At 33.8% G+C, this 16272-nt stretch overlaps 1 protein-coding gene across 10 annotated transcripts in view; it reads right to left on the minus strand.

Annotated features, from left to right (window-relative positions):
* The window catches only part of LOC123015120 (potassium channel subfamily T member 2), a 121342-nt gene that overhangs the window by 7220 nt on the left and 97850 nt on the right, over window positions 1-16272 (minus strand). For 8 of the 10 annotated variants that reach the window (XM_044414614.1, XM_044414610.1, XM_044414612.1 and 5 more), the window contains 13 exons: window positions 14785-14859; window positions 14651-14734; window positions 13950-14044; window positions 11789-11972; window positions 11363-11728; window positions 8980-9197; window positions 8285-8434; window positions 7912-8207; window positions 5657-5972; window positions 5339-5401; window positions 2035-2385; window positions 1845-1979; window positions 1409-1520 (listed from right to left, as the gene is read on the minus strand). In XM_044414614.1, the coding sequence (XP_044270549.1) occupies window positions 1409-1520; window positions 1845-1979; window positions 2035-2385; window positions 5339-5401; window positions 5657-5972; window positions 7912-8207; window positions 8285-8434; window positions 8980-9197; window positions 11363-11728; window positions 11789-11972; window positions 13950-14044; window positions 14651-14734; window positions 14785-14859 (2445 nt within the window). The remainder of the gene's footprint in view (window positions 1-1408; window positions 1521-1844; window positions 1980-2034; window positions 2386-5338; window positions 5402-5656; window positions 5973-7911; window positions 8208-8284; window positions 8435-8979; window positions 9198-11362; window positions 11729-11788; window positions 11973-13949; window positions 14045-14650; window positions 14735-14784; window positions 14860-16272) is intronic. The other 2 variants (XM_044414617.1, XM_044414618.1) reach the window with 1 other exon arrangement.

Raw genomic sequence — 16272 nt, forward strand, 5'->3', positions numbered from 1 at the left:
TATACACAAAATCAAAAAAAAAATGCTAATCAACTGAATTTCATTTGATATACGTTTTTTTATTTTATTAATTGTTTTGCCTGATAGTGTTTACATAACCAATTAACCGTTCTTTATTAAACTCAAATTTTCATTCATTATTAAAAAAAATATTTTAAAATAATTATTAACAATTATTGTTATAAATACCGACAGCGTGAAATTGCAGGCCACATATTTTCAAAAACGCACAGTTTCTCAAGATCAATAGGTTTAAATATTTTTGTGTATTTCCATTTCAGAGTGTATATGTGTAATGAGAATGGCTTATGAAGTTATGAATAAATAAAAGAATAAAAATAATAGAAGATAATAAATAAACTTTACCAACGCGCTGGGACAGCCTGTATATTTATTTTATAACACGCCAAAATATGTATTGTGCATATTTGTTTAATTACAATAAAAGAATTCTTTTTTTGCTTTATTATCGACTAACAAAAATATTCAATTAGTAAGTAACCAAATAAATAAGCAATATTAGATAAAATATGTTTTGAATGTTATTTTAAAAGTATTTATTATAAAAGATTATGTAAAATGCATAAGTAGAAACTATAGCACAGATGCTTTCTACAGTATTTCCACAAGTTATTAGGTAAATAAAGTTATTTGCAAACAAATCAGTGTTTTCTAGTTTCTGAGATATTTTTTGGTCCTAAAACAATTCAAATAACTAATTATCCACAATTCTTTTGCAAAGTTAAAATTTTTACACGGTTGTATGTATGTATTTTGTTTCAATTCGATTTACGACAAATTAATTTAAAATAAAATAACATAAACAATATAAAAGTTTTATAGATTCAATTGTATTCTAAATGCATTAAATAAAATGAATGCTATGGTAAATATTATGGTAAATAAATTAAATGTAAAAATATAAACTAATTTTACATATTTGTTTGTAATGTTACCTCAAAGGTAGGTATGTTTATTCATATTCCATTGCAAATTAAAAGTAAATGTAATTATTTGAATGTAGAATCTTGCAAACATCCTCAGAAAGTAGTAAACACGTGTCTTTGAATTCGCCCTACCTGATCGTGTAAAAAGGAAAGCAAACTCATATTGTCAAAAAATATGCAAAAATTATTATTAAAATAGGTACATACGCATCGATATTCCCTTTGTCATGCCTATAATAGAAGTACGATTTTATGAAAAGCTTCAATATTTAATAAAGCGGTGACTTCCAAAGTTCACCGAATTTATTTAAATTTGATGAAAATATGTACACTCCAACAGGAAAGTGGGAACTTTTTGTTTAGAAAGCATGTCGGAAAATAATGTTTGCGTAAAAAACAAATCAGACTTTTCCCCACTCACTCACCGGAAAAACGTGTCCATGAAAAGGTTTCATATTTACCTTTTCCATTTTGGATAGATGGAGTGCATATTTGTCGTGTGCTCTGAACTGCATGAATCGCATGTTGGATGATTGGGAAAGCTCCGTGATGCTTTTAATGCTGGGAAAAAACCTGAAAATAAATCAAAACAATAGAACGTGTCCATCCAAGTGTACTTGAAAGGTGAGAAGAAAACAAAAAATTGAGAAAAACGTCAGGAAATTGCTTTAACAAGTCCAATTAAAATTTCAACAAAACGGACTCAGACACACAACTTTTCACCTTCTCGCAATAGATAAATTCTCGAAGAGATTTAAAATTAAACGTGACCATCAATCCTCATCCACCGCACAACAATTTATTTCTATCAACTGACAGGGTCTACTCTTTACTGCCCTAACCAGAATTTATTTATTTTCGAGTCCGAAATCATTGATTGTGAAAAAGTGCACTTACTTGAACATCGTTTGTACCGCCACTATTGTATTGCAATCCGCGAGGGAATCCTCTTCGGCCGAATTCGACAACTCCTTATTAACTACAACAACATTTTCCGCTAGCGTGATCCCAGCTCGGAGCAAATCATCCAAACTGGAAGAGAATATCAATGGTCAAGTGTTGTTGTTGAAAAAATCGCATTCCTCACCAATCAATTGTCCCCAGCATCCAGTAAACAAGAGGAAAGTACGAAATAGCATCCAAGAATGCAATATCCGGACGCCTTTCCAGCAGCAATATGATCGGATTGAGCGAGGTCTTGGATCGGAAATGCGCCCTCAACGGTATGATAAAGTTGTAGATTCCGTTGGAGGCGTAATCGGCCGCCAAGATGATGGTCTTGTTTTGCCATTGGTAATCGCGAGCGTTACGGTAGCTGCAGTGTTCGCACACTTGAGCTAGTTGCAAACAGCACAAAGGCTTCTTTTCTTTGAGCAAGTAACACAGGGTGGGGCTAACTCCGATGTATGGTGACACTGGTGGGAAACCTTTTACGATGCTGCGTGAATAATATCAATAATGTTGAGGGTTATGGGTACTTCGAGGGATTGATGTTGAAGCAATAAGCAAAGCTGTTAGTTCGGCTGAATTTGTAAATTTCTGTGGATACTTTTGTCAGACTTTAAAAATACTCAAATCGCGCATTAAGCCCCAACTCGACACTTGGAAATTAAGACTGTTACAACTTTTGTCTAGTAATTTAGCCGTTTCAGGTAATATTTCTGTGTTCTTTGTAAATTTATAGTTCCTTTCATGTATTTTGCATGCGCTATAGCTAAATGTAAATCCTCATTTACGGTGCTTTTAGTAAAGCCTCTTCCTTTATCATCAATCTTAGATAAACTCGCTTAATTAATTTTATTACATTACGAGTGTGCCATAAAATGCTGATCTGGGTCAAACGAGATGGAAATACATAAAATGGAATTTAACAAAAAATATTAACGTAATAAATACTGATTTATCACTTATCAATAAGTTTTCTTATTTGGTCAGTTTAAATGCTTCTTGATGATTTTAGAATATTTCGGAGTGTAGTAATTATTTGTTAGCATATAAATGTTCAAAAATTTTATCTACCTACAAAGTTGAAACAGTCCGTTTATTGTAAAACTAAAAATCCAAGTAATAATAAAATTTGTACAGACATTTTTTAAAATAATATAAAGTGTACACATAATTTCATCGTTTAAGGTGATATAGTTAAAGCAAAGGACAAGTTCATTTTGACAAAAAATCTTCGACTTTCCTGTTTTTGCCGCAACAAAGACAATTCGTTTTTTATTTAATTAACACGGGCAAATGTTCACTCATGTAATAATTAGTCAATTGAAATTTGAAACAATATTTCGTTTATTAAATAAACATGTATTCGTAACAGCAAAGGCTTGTGTGCTTGTAGGCAAACCCATACATAATAAATTTTCAGTATATTTTTATTATAAATTTCTTTTGTTTTAAGAAATTTATGCTTTTTATGCAGGGTGTCCGGAAAAAACGTTGAAAGTTTTCGGAAGGTGGGTCCTTGGGTAAAAATAAAAAAAAAAACAAGTTCTTATGGACGTATGTTTAGAAATGCTCCACCGAATAATAAAAAACTCAGTGCTTGGATTGCTTTTTTGAATTATAGGGTCGATGTACGGTTAAGAAAAAAAAACTTGTTTTTCACAAGAACGGTGCATCGGACAAAAATAATAATTTTTTTGAAAAAAATTAACCAATAAATCCACATCCGCCAAAAAATTTCAAACAACTTTTTCCAGAGCAAAATTTTACGTCTTAAATAGATTGAACCAAATGCTTCTGTCCCCCTAATTATGGTACTTATACGATTTCTGTATTCAATTGTTCGCTAAAAATTTACTCCACGTAAATTTGTGTCCACCGGTTATTGAGTTAATTGAAAAAAGGCCCCTTTTGTCTGCCATTTTTATGGGGGCTAGTTCTCTCAGGAAACATGTCCAGATATAAGTTTATAAGAATGTTTTGTCTTATTTTGACCTAGAAAACCCTCCCTCAAAATCTTTCAACGATTTTTCCGGAAATCGGTATTTAATTTATAAATGAGATAAATGGTGGATGCGCCGGGCGATGAGTAGTAGAATAAAAGATATTATAAAGTTACTTTTGTTATAATTGATCTGCAAGATATCAGATAGCATAAATTTCATTAAATTAATGTAACTGTCATTATTTTATGAAATTTAAGTTCTTAAAACACATCAAAATTCCTAGTTGTTATTGCATTATTACGCCTTATCTTCTTTTACATTTTAGAACAAAGTAGTAAAATGAATTTAATTTTTAGAAACTAAATTTTATTTTTTTTCCTTTTAGAGATAATCATATCAAAATATCTGTACAAATTTCACTACATAATCAGATTTTTAGTGGAAAGTCAAAGACCTTAGTAACACTTTGTTTTACCTTTAGAGGGGTTGTAGAACAGAATTTTTGTCTTTAAGGCGATCTTTGGACTAGTCAAAATATAAACATAAATAAGATGACGTTTTAAGGTACCTAAGTGTTATGAAAAAAATGGTTATGTACAAAATTAAAGCTTATAAAATTTTCTACAAGACGCGTTTTTCGGATTTTTTGTATCTTACTTCCCTTATATACGTAATTCCAACAATGTGAGGTTATATTTCACTCCTTGCATAAAAATTTTCACATTCAAAGAAAATTTTCGTTTTCGTATCTTCATCGCCTATTCACAATAAAGGGCACACACCTAAAATTTAAAGTGATTGGCTTCTCACATTATTATAATGGCCGACTTCAGACGGACCAATCACATCATTGTATTAAATTTTTTATTGGTTGTTTACAATATTATAATGGCCGACCTTAAACGGCCCAATCACAATGCTTACTACTTTTACAACAACATTTACGTTAATTAATAATTTAATTAATAACTTTTTTAAGAAAGTGCGAAATTTGCTAGCAAATATCTCGACAACAATTTGAGATATGTACAAAAAACTGCAAAAGGCCATTTTCTAGAAAATTTTATAAGCTCTAATTTTATATGCATCATTTTATTTTGACACCCACCCTTCTCGGAATATAAGTAAAAGTACGAAACATCGTCTTCTTTCTCCGGAGGACCAAATAGTTTTAATATGTTTATTTCCCAACTAATCCAAATACAGCTTTAAATTCAAAAATTATGTTTTCAGCAATGCTACAATTTGTTTGTTGACTAGACTAATATGTTGTAGTTGTACTGATAAAGACAAAGGCGATCTATCTATCCTATTGGTCGTACGGTACAAAACGTAGACAAGCATTTACAGTAGGTATATACAGTAAAAATTTGGAAGAATAGTTCGAAAAACTAAATAAAATAACAGTATGGTAGCTATGTCAACAACATGCACCAAGACTAAATCTTGTCTGTAGAGAAAAGGAAACTAATAAAATATTTAAAAAAAGTTTGAACTTACCGGGCACATTCGTCATGCCATGCGGGTCTCTCCGAGTCCCCAGAGTCGTCTGTAAGACTGGACCTAGGGAGTGCAAGGATCGGACAGAGTGATCAAGAGACAGAGCTATAATTGTGCAAGTCATGACCGTGCCCACAGAAACACCAGGACATGATAAGAAGGTGAAAGAGTGAGAAACAAACACAAAGCTCCAGAGAAAGAGAGCAGAGACAGAGTTATAGCGGTCACAATTGCACTAAGCTAAGGTAAATCTAATCTTGAGATAAACCCTTTGACATATTATCTGACTAGAACATGCAAGGTCTAAAAAAACCTTACGCTATTTTCTCGCTGGGCGATCGCCACGGGACGTCGTCCTCCAGCTCATCCTCGCTCTCGTCGCCTTCGTCCGCCACGTCCTGTGGGATATTCAACGAAGAGCTGGTGAACATGTCCGGCACGGGCAGGATGCTGGGCCTCCGGGAGTTCCGGCGCTGGTTTATTATTTCCGGGCTAAGGAGGTTAGGGTTGTCGCCGCTTCGTGGGATGTCCAGATGGTTGCCTGTTATTGACACGTCGATCGTTGTGGATCCGGGTGAGGACTCCTTCAAACACTGCCTGGAGTCGCTCAGCCCGGCATTGTCCGGAAACGTGGCTATCGAAGATTTGCATTTCAAAAATTTAGCGAAAAACCGACTGAATTTTTGTTCAAGTGCGAAACATGTAAAGCGACTAGATTGGTTGTTAGCAGCTGTGATCGGTTTTTACAACTTTGGGACACCACATCAATAAGCTGAGTGAATGGCCGATTTTTGGGTGAACAATCACTTCAAAGTATTACTTTGGAAACAATCTAACGTGGTTTACACATATGAACCGGAAAGTTTGTGGGTCTAAAGTAAAGTAAATTTCCTCATGAACAATTCATTTTATCGTTTGCATACGATGGAAAATCTCGGCGATTTAATCATGTTTGCGAACTTCCTTCTGCTTCGCACACTCATCATCGCAGAAAGTAAAGGATTTAGATTTTATAGCGAAAATGGTGTGCATTATACTACTCCTTCAAATCTCTTGAGAAACAAATCTACTCCAAATAAATCCGCAGATGATGTAAAGAATAAAACGTTTTCTTAAGATGAAACATTCCTGACAACAGATTTCCCGGTTTATGACCCGACATTCAATATAAGAAAAATATTATACTCGTAACTGTAATCCCAGTGAAATAATGTACATTTTTCGGAATTTTGTGCGAAAGAAACAATATGACTCACCTTTCATCAAGACAATAACGAGTAGTCAAAAAATTGCTTATGTTAGGAGTCTAGAATATTTTCTCATCCTCATGCTTATCTAACATCAGGTCAAGTTGACAATTATTTGTTTATGTTGGAAGGGGCTTTTGGGAAACTTGCGTGCTTTCCTGTTCAATTCGAGAAGCAATAAAAAAAATAAAATGCCATTTTTATATCTCCCCTAGAAGGACATTAAACGGTTAGATCTCGTTTTTGTCGATCTAAGCTACAAGTTGGTTCCGTCCATTAACTACTGCTTATGTCTACATTTCGTGGTGTATTACAGGAATTTTAGTGAACCTTAGAATCACAGCCTAAAGTGATGATTTAAATGTTACTACCGCCATAAAAACGAACATTATATAACAAGAGGCCTTTCCTAGATGATCCTTTCCCAAAGTTCTGATATGACGATGGGAATAATTGCTAACGACTCTGTCCAAAACTATAAATTGTTTTTTTGTTTTAATTACATAAGTAAAAACTAAGGTTTATCAAATTTAGTACTCTTAAATACAATCTGTTCTATTTCAAATTTTTATTTGCCCAAGTTTTATAGAAAGCAGCAAAGTGCAGACTTAATTTAGGAAAAATTATGAGTAACCATTTAAAAAAAATCATATTTACTAAATTCATTAATTTATTACTGTAATTCAACTTGCGACAGAGCTGAATAAAATTTACTCGCATATTAAGTATGGCAATATAAATACACATTATCTAAAATTATGTTTTGCTGAAAATAGTCCATAATAAAAGAGAAAAACGTTAGTAAAATACGTAGACATACTGAAAAAAACATAGCAATACTGACTATTACAGTAAATTAGTTTATTAAATATTTTGAAACTTTTGAAACAAGTTTGTGGGCAGATACAATAAATTTGTAATTTATTCAAGCCAACTGATTTAGTTAATAATCCCCGGACGCTTGAACGTACATAATTTTAATCGGAGTTAATCCATTCTTGTGCTGCAAGATTTATGTCTTCTAATTATTATCACTGAATAGAGCAATTACCTAACCAAAAAATTAAATGTCTTTGTAGAGTAATTTACACAAACCACGAGCTATTGATTAGCGTTTTCGTCGTAAAATTTACGACAGATTGACTAAAAATTTAAGCCTTTTTTTTCTTGTTTCTGTCAATCTCGATAAAACCAAAACATTATTAAAAGCAAAATGCCATTTTATTTTATCTTTCACATTCAAGGAAAGCGTTTGCAAGTCCCCTGGAGGCCCAGCTTGCCACCAGCATCTCATAAAAATGCTAAAACATGCGCGACAACACTCACTGACACAGGTGGGAACTTGCAGAATTAGTTGAGGAGGGCCGGTACCGTCTTTGGTGGCGGGTGCTTGACTCTTTTCTTCCGCCGTAACAATCACAGGTTCCGTTGAAGTGTTATTATTGTTGCCCTGTGGTTGATTGGCGACCGTGAACGATGAGTTTTCCTCCTTGGTGATGCTCATGTAATAGCAAGTGTCACTCTTCTTCATGATGTGTCTAGGACCGGGGTTCAGCAGGATAGTGTCTTCGTAAAATTCCGGTAGTTCGGCTGGACGCACGCCCACCAAAGCCACCCCATATCTGAGCAAAGTCAACAGTGAACCAAAAGAGCTAAAAGACAGGAAGGGACGGTTAGAAGGATCGACAAATTTACCTACTTTCTGTGCGAATGGAAGCTGGCGTATGTGAAGCTCTTGCCTTCATATTCGCCAAAGAATCGGCTATCGCCCAGGGTGATATGGTAGATTTCGTTGCCAGAACAGCGCCCATACAAGCGGTGCCACTCTTCTTGAGACTGTTGTCCTTCCCTGGAAACAAGTAGCACTCATCCAAAGAAACGATTTCTTCTGTTCATGTCAAAACGTGACTAAATATTTTATTAGCTATACAAAATAAATATGAAACGTGATTTTAGTTGCTTATATATCCTGCAAAGCATGAAGAACTAAGAAAAATGTTCTCTCATATTTAGACAACGGCTCGTTAAGCACTTTAACAAGCGGCTCCTTTATTCTAAAAGCCTGAAGGGTTAAATCCTGGAAATAAAGTGGCAATTTTTAAACGGGTCGTGTTGCTTTGTGTATGTCTTTAGTAAGATTTCCTTTATGCAAATTTAAGACTTGGCATAAATTTTCATATTCTACTTTTGTAAAACTATGACTTCATACAAACAGCGAGACACTCGTTCTGGAACAAAATTGCAATTTTCATGCATCTCAGCGTGACCTATCTACCTGAGATCACGTCTTTGCACGTCTTAAGAGAAAACTCGGAAAAATACAAGAAAGTTTTACATATTATCTGATTCATTCGTGAATACAAATTAACACGAAGCAACAGCAGAGTCACTTACTGCCCCCTGGAAGTGTGAAGAAGTAGCGTCACTAGAGTGGAGGCCCCTGGACAAGTGCAGTTGTTTGCCAGAAGGGCGTACTTGAACTCGTCCTCGCAAACCACGTATTCCGCAAACTTGACGTGAATTTTGTTTTCAGGCCGAAAAATCTGGACATATTGTGCGACATTTGGAGCGAAGTCTTTTACGGCCCACGACCTCAGTATCGTGTGTTCATCCTGAAAAAAATTAATTAACTAAAACGTTGCTGAAAGCAAAAAGTTCATCAGCGGTGCGTGTTGCTGAAATGTTTTAGCCAGAATTAATACAAAAATTTCTACTTCTCGGTAATTACTTTTCCCTAAGTTATGAAAACATATTTGTTATAAATTCAATTAATCTGAATTTTCCCTCGAAAACAAATTGCAGACCTGGTCAAATAAACTTGGAATTAATTAAGATGTGGGTAAGGTGGTGAGCGGCGATATCGCCGCTTTATAAATACATCTTCGGCCTTAGAAGCGATCAGCTTAATTGAAAAATTAAATTTGAGTATTTGGGAACTTTAAAAAGAAGAGTTTTGGGCTTGAACCTTTTAGGTGTAATGGCAAATTCAATAAAATTGGAGTGTAAAGTTACAAATGGAAAAAGTTGCCTTTTGTTGGCTAGCACAACTGGTTATATTTGAGTTTTATGATTTCAAGTTATAGGCGACATTTCAATTTTATGTGTCACGTTTCAGTTCTACAGGCAACCGAATTGTTACACTAAATTCTGTGAATGGCTAATTATTCGAGCATAACGAATATTTTGCCAAATAAACGACATCAAAGTGCAATGTAGCAACAAAGCAATTAAAAAAACACAAAGTGTGTAAATTGTTTTACATATATTTTATAAAATAATATAAGTTATAACTAATTTTGTTCCATGTATACTGCATATTTCTCGACTTGCACACTACCTACTTAACATTATTCAACGACCTCTGCTACCGCTCCAGCAATATGGAAAGAATGCAATACTTATTCCATTACAGACAACTGAAAGATTAGATTTAAATTTCAGATGCGGTAAAGGTTAGTGCCTTTTTATATTATTCCTAGACTGAGTTACGTCTTTTTATTTTTATTACAACAGAATATAAAGTGACCAAATCAGGCGAGAGACAAGCTCAACAGAAAATTATTGAAAAAGTATCAGTGCTAGATTCATAATGAAAAAGAAGAATAGCAACCATATTTTATGTAAAAACTTCACAATGTACTTCTGACAATGTTTTATTTCATTTTGTTACTTTTAATTTTCCACATGTGATAAACATTTTCCAAGTTAAGGATAAAAGTTTCACTACTCTTATCCTGAAACATTTTTAAATAAAGCTTATAAAAGGATTATTGTCGCCACTTTTATAATTTACGCCATATGCTTTTCGCTTTTAAGCATTTTTAATATAATACCTTTTTTTCTTAATATTATTTATAGTAAGCTACAGAAAGCACTTTTTGTTCTTTATGCTATTGTATAAATTCGAGCATCAACTTCCTTAAATATAAAAGTCAGTATCCTAGGATATTTAGACTTGCCAATAAAAACAAAACATTGTCCTATCTGATGTCTGATGGCGGCCAAAACCATAACTCTAAAAGCTTGTCCCAAACGAGATCTAAAAAAGCTTTTATGATAGCGTTTATATCTTCCACAATAAATACAAATGTGTTTCTCGTATCATTAGAATTTATAACACAAATATTTAATCACACTCAACGACATTTATTTCGTTGCTGCCTCCTTATTTATTAATTTGGATAAGGAAATTATCGACTATAATATTACAATCGATTAACAAAATTAGCCTCAGAACATCAACTTTTAACTCACAAAGTTAGTTACTTGAAATATTAGGTAAAAAAAATAGGTATTATTTTTCAGAGCAGCCTCCACTTTTTTTATTTTAAACATAGACTAACTGAGACCAATATTGTTATAATTTTTAAAATTAATAACTGTTGAATTTTTTGTAAATATAAAAATCAAAATAACGTGATTTTTCCAATTGAAAAGTGTTTTTGCTTATTATTATCGTGAATGCTTCGACAACAAAATCAACAAAAGCTTTCATCCAATAACTTGGAAAATGAGACAAGCACAATTTCCCAAATAATTAAGCGTGGTAATCTCAACATGGAAAAACTTATTGTAACCTTTTGCCAATAAATCATCCCATATATCGATTGCGTAAACAGCATCTAATAATTTATTTCCATTAAACCATCATAACCCTAATTGGAAATTGAATGTAACGCACAATTCGAGCAACAACCGCAACGTTTCCTCTTCTACCTGCCATTCGCATTCGCGTTTTCCCGTCCTTTGCACAATACAATTCCGTAATTAAACTCACCGCTGCCGTTTTGTCCGCATAATTTCTGGCGGCCAGCACAAAACAGGCCTCCGCCTCGTTCATACGCGCCCTCGCCAAGTCCCCGTCTTTCAGACACGAGCCTTGGATGTAGATGACCCTCTGGGCCCAGATAGGCACTTGGAGGATCATCCGCATAGTGGTGTCCAACTCCATGGGCGACAGCAGCACCACGTAGTAGTCCTGCAGCAGCGGATGGGCGTAGAACTCGTTGAGGAAGTCCATGATGGTGTCCGCGTGCAGCGTCGTGCTGCACACCACCACGTGCTTCTCGCTCTGGGCACGGTGGGACGAATAGGAGCCCCCCAGCTTCTGGCGCTCCATCCACGTGAAGGCTAGCTGCTCGAACTGCAAATTATGATACTTTATGAGTCACGTTGAGTCTCAAGGGTGCTCTGGGAAGCTTACCTGTGTGGGCAGCACAATGAGGGCGACACAAATCATTATCACCATGTAGAGCTGAGAGGGCCAGATGTCGGGAACGAAGTCGCCGTAGCCCACTGTCGAGAAGGTTACCACGACGTAGTATGTGGCTTGGAAGAGGTTGAGGTGTCGATGGCCGGCCCTTTGAAAGTGCTGGATGCCGCACACACTGAAATCGATTCGAGTTATGGCTCTTTGCTTTCTTCTCTATAGACGAAATTTGCATCGAAGTCGAGCGGATGACTTCATTGTAGTAAAACACAATTACAAATTCGAATTGAAATTCCGAAATTTGGCTTTGATTTAAGAAATGGAAGCACTTTGTATAATTAAATAAAGACGAGTGTGCCTTTCAAAGCTATGTACTACTTTGTATTGCTCGGGTTGAGAGGATTGTCAGTTGCTGGTGATTTTATTTTCGTTAATTAAAGACTTCTTATTAACCTATTAATTTTCTATAATACTACTTCATTCAAGTTATTAAGGAAAAATCTTTTTATAAGCTGTTAAATATTCCGTTAAAGAATGCGTGGGCAAAAATTGATTGTAACAAATTATTCCTCGGAAAAAAGTCTTACAAAATAGATGCTTGCATGTTTTTTACTACCGAATTTGAAATGTTTTTGAAAGTGTTAACACTTTTTGAAAAACGAGCTCTTTAACCGACTGGGAGAAAAAAGAAGAAGTCCTTTATACCTACTTGAAATTTTAATCTATTGTAAATTTGCAATTTTTCTCAAAATAAGTAGGCAGGGTGCAAATAATAATAATAATAAATAATTTGAAACACAGAGATTTCCTAGTTCATGCTCTAGACTAATTTTTGTTGTCTTGATTGGATGTAATTTTGTTTCTATACAAACTGTAACAATTTTTTTATGTTAATTTTATTTATCACCTGAATTTTTTAAATAAACTTGAATAACTAACACTGTTTTCAGCTAAAACTAGTTTTGAAGCTTTTTAAAATATGTCACACAAAAGTATGATCTTCTTTGGATTTACTCTAAAATTATTGGAAATAATAAAAGCTCTGAACACAAATTAAAAACCTCTTGTGAAGCAATAATAGTTCAATCATAGACTCTTAGTAAAACCCAACTGATCCGACTACTTACGATCTATTAATCCTCATCGCTATATATCGAACGACAGCAAATTTAATCTTTAATAAAATATGAATCGTTTTAACGTCCCCTCATCTTTTCCCAAAAATTCTCGCAAGATTATTCCAGGTTGAAACGTCTAATAATAAATATCTTTTTAAACTCAGAATTACCTCCACGATGTTATTGTTTGAGTTCGTTCTTTATTTAGATTTGCTCACCTAAAGATAAATAAATTTTGAAATAGGATTTCAACGTGTACATGTAATTAATTATAGCTACAATTAATCGAACAAACCAAATGCCACAAAACTTCAAATTCAGAGTATTTTTATCTAGTATACGGTACTGAGGTTAACTATTACTTATTCATATTTCAACAAGGAATTCCCTGTTAAAACAATGACATCCCTTTAAATTCTAAATAGAAATGTTCACTTGCCTATTAATTATATACTTTCTTCAAAGCTCTAATTTCATTATCCGCATAATGATTTACAAATATAAATAAATTAGAACTTTTGGGGAAAGAGATACACAACTGTAACACTTGTAGAACCTCATCAAAGTGATGCTAACTCTGATGTTTAAAAATGTTTCCTTCCGTTCCACCACGGAGTCATTACCACTGTCTTAAGACTTGCTCTGTTACTGCAGATAAAAAATTCCGTCAGGGGTTATAAACACATCATTTTAACTTAGCTTCACTGGCGTCTAGACTTTCCGAAAAAAGCCCCAAAATTGAGCACATCTCGCCTGCACATGACTCATCGAGTGAGAGTATCAAACGGCAATTGAAACTTGAGTTTTTGATCCTTTGTTCGTACACGTTTTAATTGTTTTTAGTGTAGAGATTTGAGGCAAAGCCAATGTCATCCTTTGTAAAGAAACATCATCAAGTTAATTAAATCGTGAATAAAATATTTCGTGCACGAATCGTTTTAGAGACTCCTGATTTATTTACACACAACAAAGATAAAAAATGTGATAAGGCTGAGAACGAAAGATAAAATAAATTTTGTAGCGCACAAAGCAATTACCTTGTAAATACGAGACACACAAGAGTTGCGGATAATATCGTGAGCTGTTGAGACAGAGCAGATTGCGATTTCTGCATTGCTCGATGAAGATCGTTCTGAAACAAAACGACAAACCAGAACACTGATAACAAGTCATGTTCATGTTGTTGTTAAAGTTAATTTGGAAGCCTCGAGAAATGTAAATTTGTAGAGGTGCAATTCAAAAACGTCTACCTTATGCAAATTGTGGACTAATATCGTATACAGAGTGATTCGGATAAAATTAAATTAGTATTCAGCGAGGTAACTGGTAAAATAATCGGACACGGAAAATGGAAGAAAATAGAAAATTGAATTTGTCTCAGATCAGCGTAATTACTAACTTAGTTGAAGAAAATCTTGAAAATAGATGAGAAGTGTTGTACAAGAACTTTCATACTTTTATCGGTTACTATTACGTAAACTTATTTTTTGTAAGTAATAACGCATAAAAAAATAATAAAAAGACCATCAAAGCAAAAAAATATCGCTCGAGTTGTTAAACCCTCACTTGTACATACTTCATCCATCCAAAATATGTATTTACCTCCAAATTCCGATAAGAGCGCATCGCATACTGGCACAAAGTGAAAAATCGTCCTTTCAAAGGAACTGATAAGTCAATTTTCGATAAAAAAATTTCTCGTCGCTATACTTTTATTGGAGCAGTTTTTTATACTTACGAACATATTTTCTAACGCATGTTTCGCTAACCAACAATTTAGGAATACTGGAATGAAGAGGTTCCTTAACGGGGGGTAAAAAAGCTGTAAAAAATCGAAATTAACGCCTGATTGAATCCAGCGAAGGAGCTCACCGTTAATGTAAATGGAATAGTATTCACAATTTCTAAGATGAAATGAAAGGATAACAGCTGCTGCCAGATGTTTCCCTGGAAAAAGCATTTAACTAATTACGAATTCCAGTCAAGGAGCAAGAAAAAAAATGTGTCGTCATTTTTATTTCATCAAATCTATCAATTATTTCGTAGTATTTCATAGTATTCAGGTGTGTTTATTAACACACTTACTAGCGCATGACAACATGTTTTTAGGATCAATACTTGTTGAAATTTTCGATTCTCCACACACTAGACAACAAAACATTCTAATTCACCTGACATGAATAAGAACTTGTTTTGAGAGAACTTCGACATTTGCCGATTACTCGTTACAGGAAAGGCCTGAAAGAGTTTACTTTCCGCGCTCTTCCTTAACGAATCTTATTGGAACGGAGGCTCAAGTATGCACTCTTGGTTTTGAAGGACCTACACATTTTCCCGCTTCACACCGTTAGAAGAGCATTTTCGCTAAAAGCTTTACGAAAAATCTGCAATGTTTGAAAACTAATAACATCTTTACGTTTTTATAAAAATCAGAGTAACTTAGTACTTGAATTTAATAAAAGAAGGCATTCCACTTTTCAGTCTCGTATGTCAGCCAAATAAATTTCTATAATGTTTGTTTAATTATTTAATAAAACATGCTCACCAAAATAAAAATTTTAATCGGTCAATATTCAACATAATAAAATTTCCCACAATATATAAATGAATTTTAAGGAGCTTATAAGTTTTGTATATTGGATAAATTTTGAGAATACGTTATATATTTTTTAAAGTTTTTATGTGTTTTTGATAAGTCGAACACTTGTTTGTTTTATATTTTTAAATAAAATAAATCGTAAATCGATATTTACGACAAAATAATAAAAAGAAAGCTGGAAAACAAATAAAATACACTGCATTTCAAAAACAGGTAAATGATCATCTTTGCATGGTTTCAGTTGCATGTCAACCTTTATTATTTAGTCAATAGCACTTGTTTTTCCTTTTTCGTAATTAATTAATTAATCAACTAAATAGCAAGCAAATTGGAAACTTTTTATAGCTTGACAAAAATACAATTTTATTACTAAAAACATCCTATGCGACCTGCAGCACCAAGAATAAAAAGTCCAAAAAAGTTTGGTTATTTTAAAGACGTCCATTAAGTAGGTACTAGGAGTATTTAAATGTCCTTCTTTAAGAGTAGATTTATACTATTAACTATAGTTAGTTACACTACCAATCAAATGGCAAAGTGAGGAAAAACATAATACAGGGGAGGACCTGAAGAAAAAAAATTAAAAATGAAGAAATTAATTTACACAAATCAGATGACCAAGTAAATACATGTTAATGAGATTATTACATAGTATATTGGGGTTAGGCACTTTGGAAGTCGAATAATCTGAGAGGTTTTTGCTAGAAGTTACTACGCCATTTCTGACGAAATGGTTCATCTTTCATAAATCGCGATCAAAT

This window comes from Tribolium madens, unplaced genomic scaffold, assembly GCF_015345945.1.
Source record: "Tribolium madens isolate multiple individuals breed KSU strain unplaced genomic scaffold, Tmad_KSU_1.1 Scaffold_97;HRSCAF=244;Tcas5.2_LG3a, whole genome shotgun sequence".
Classification (NCBI taxonomy): domain Eukaryota; kingdom Metazoa; phylum Arthropoda; class Insecta; order Coleoptera; family Tenebrionidae; genus Tribolium; species Tribolium madens.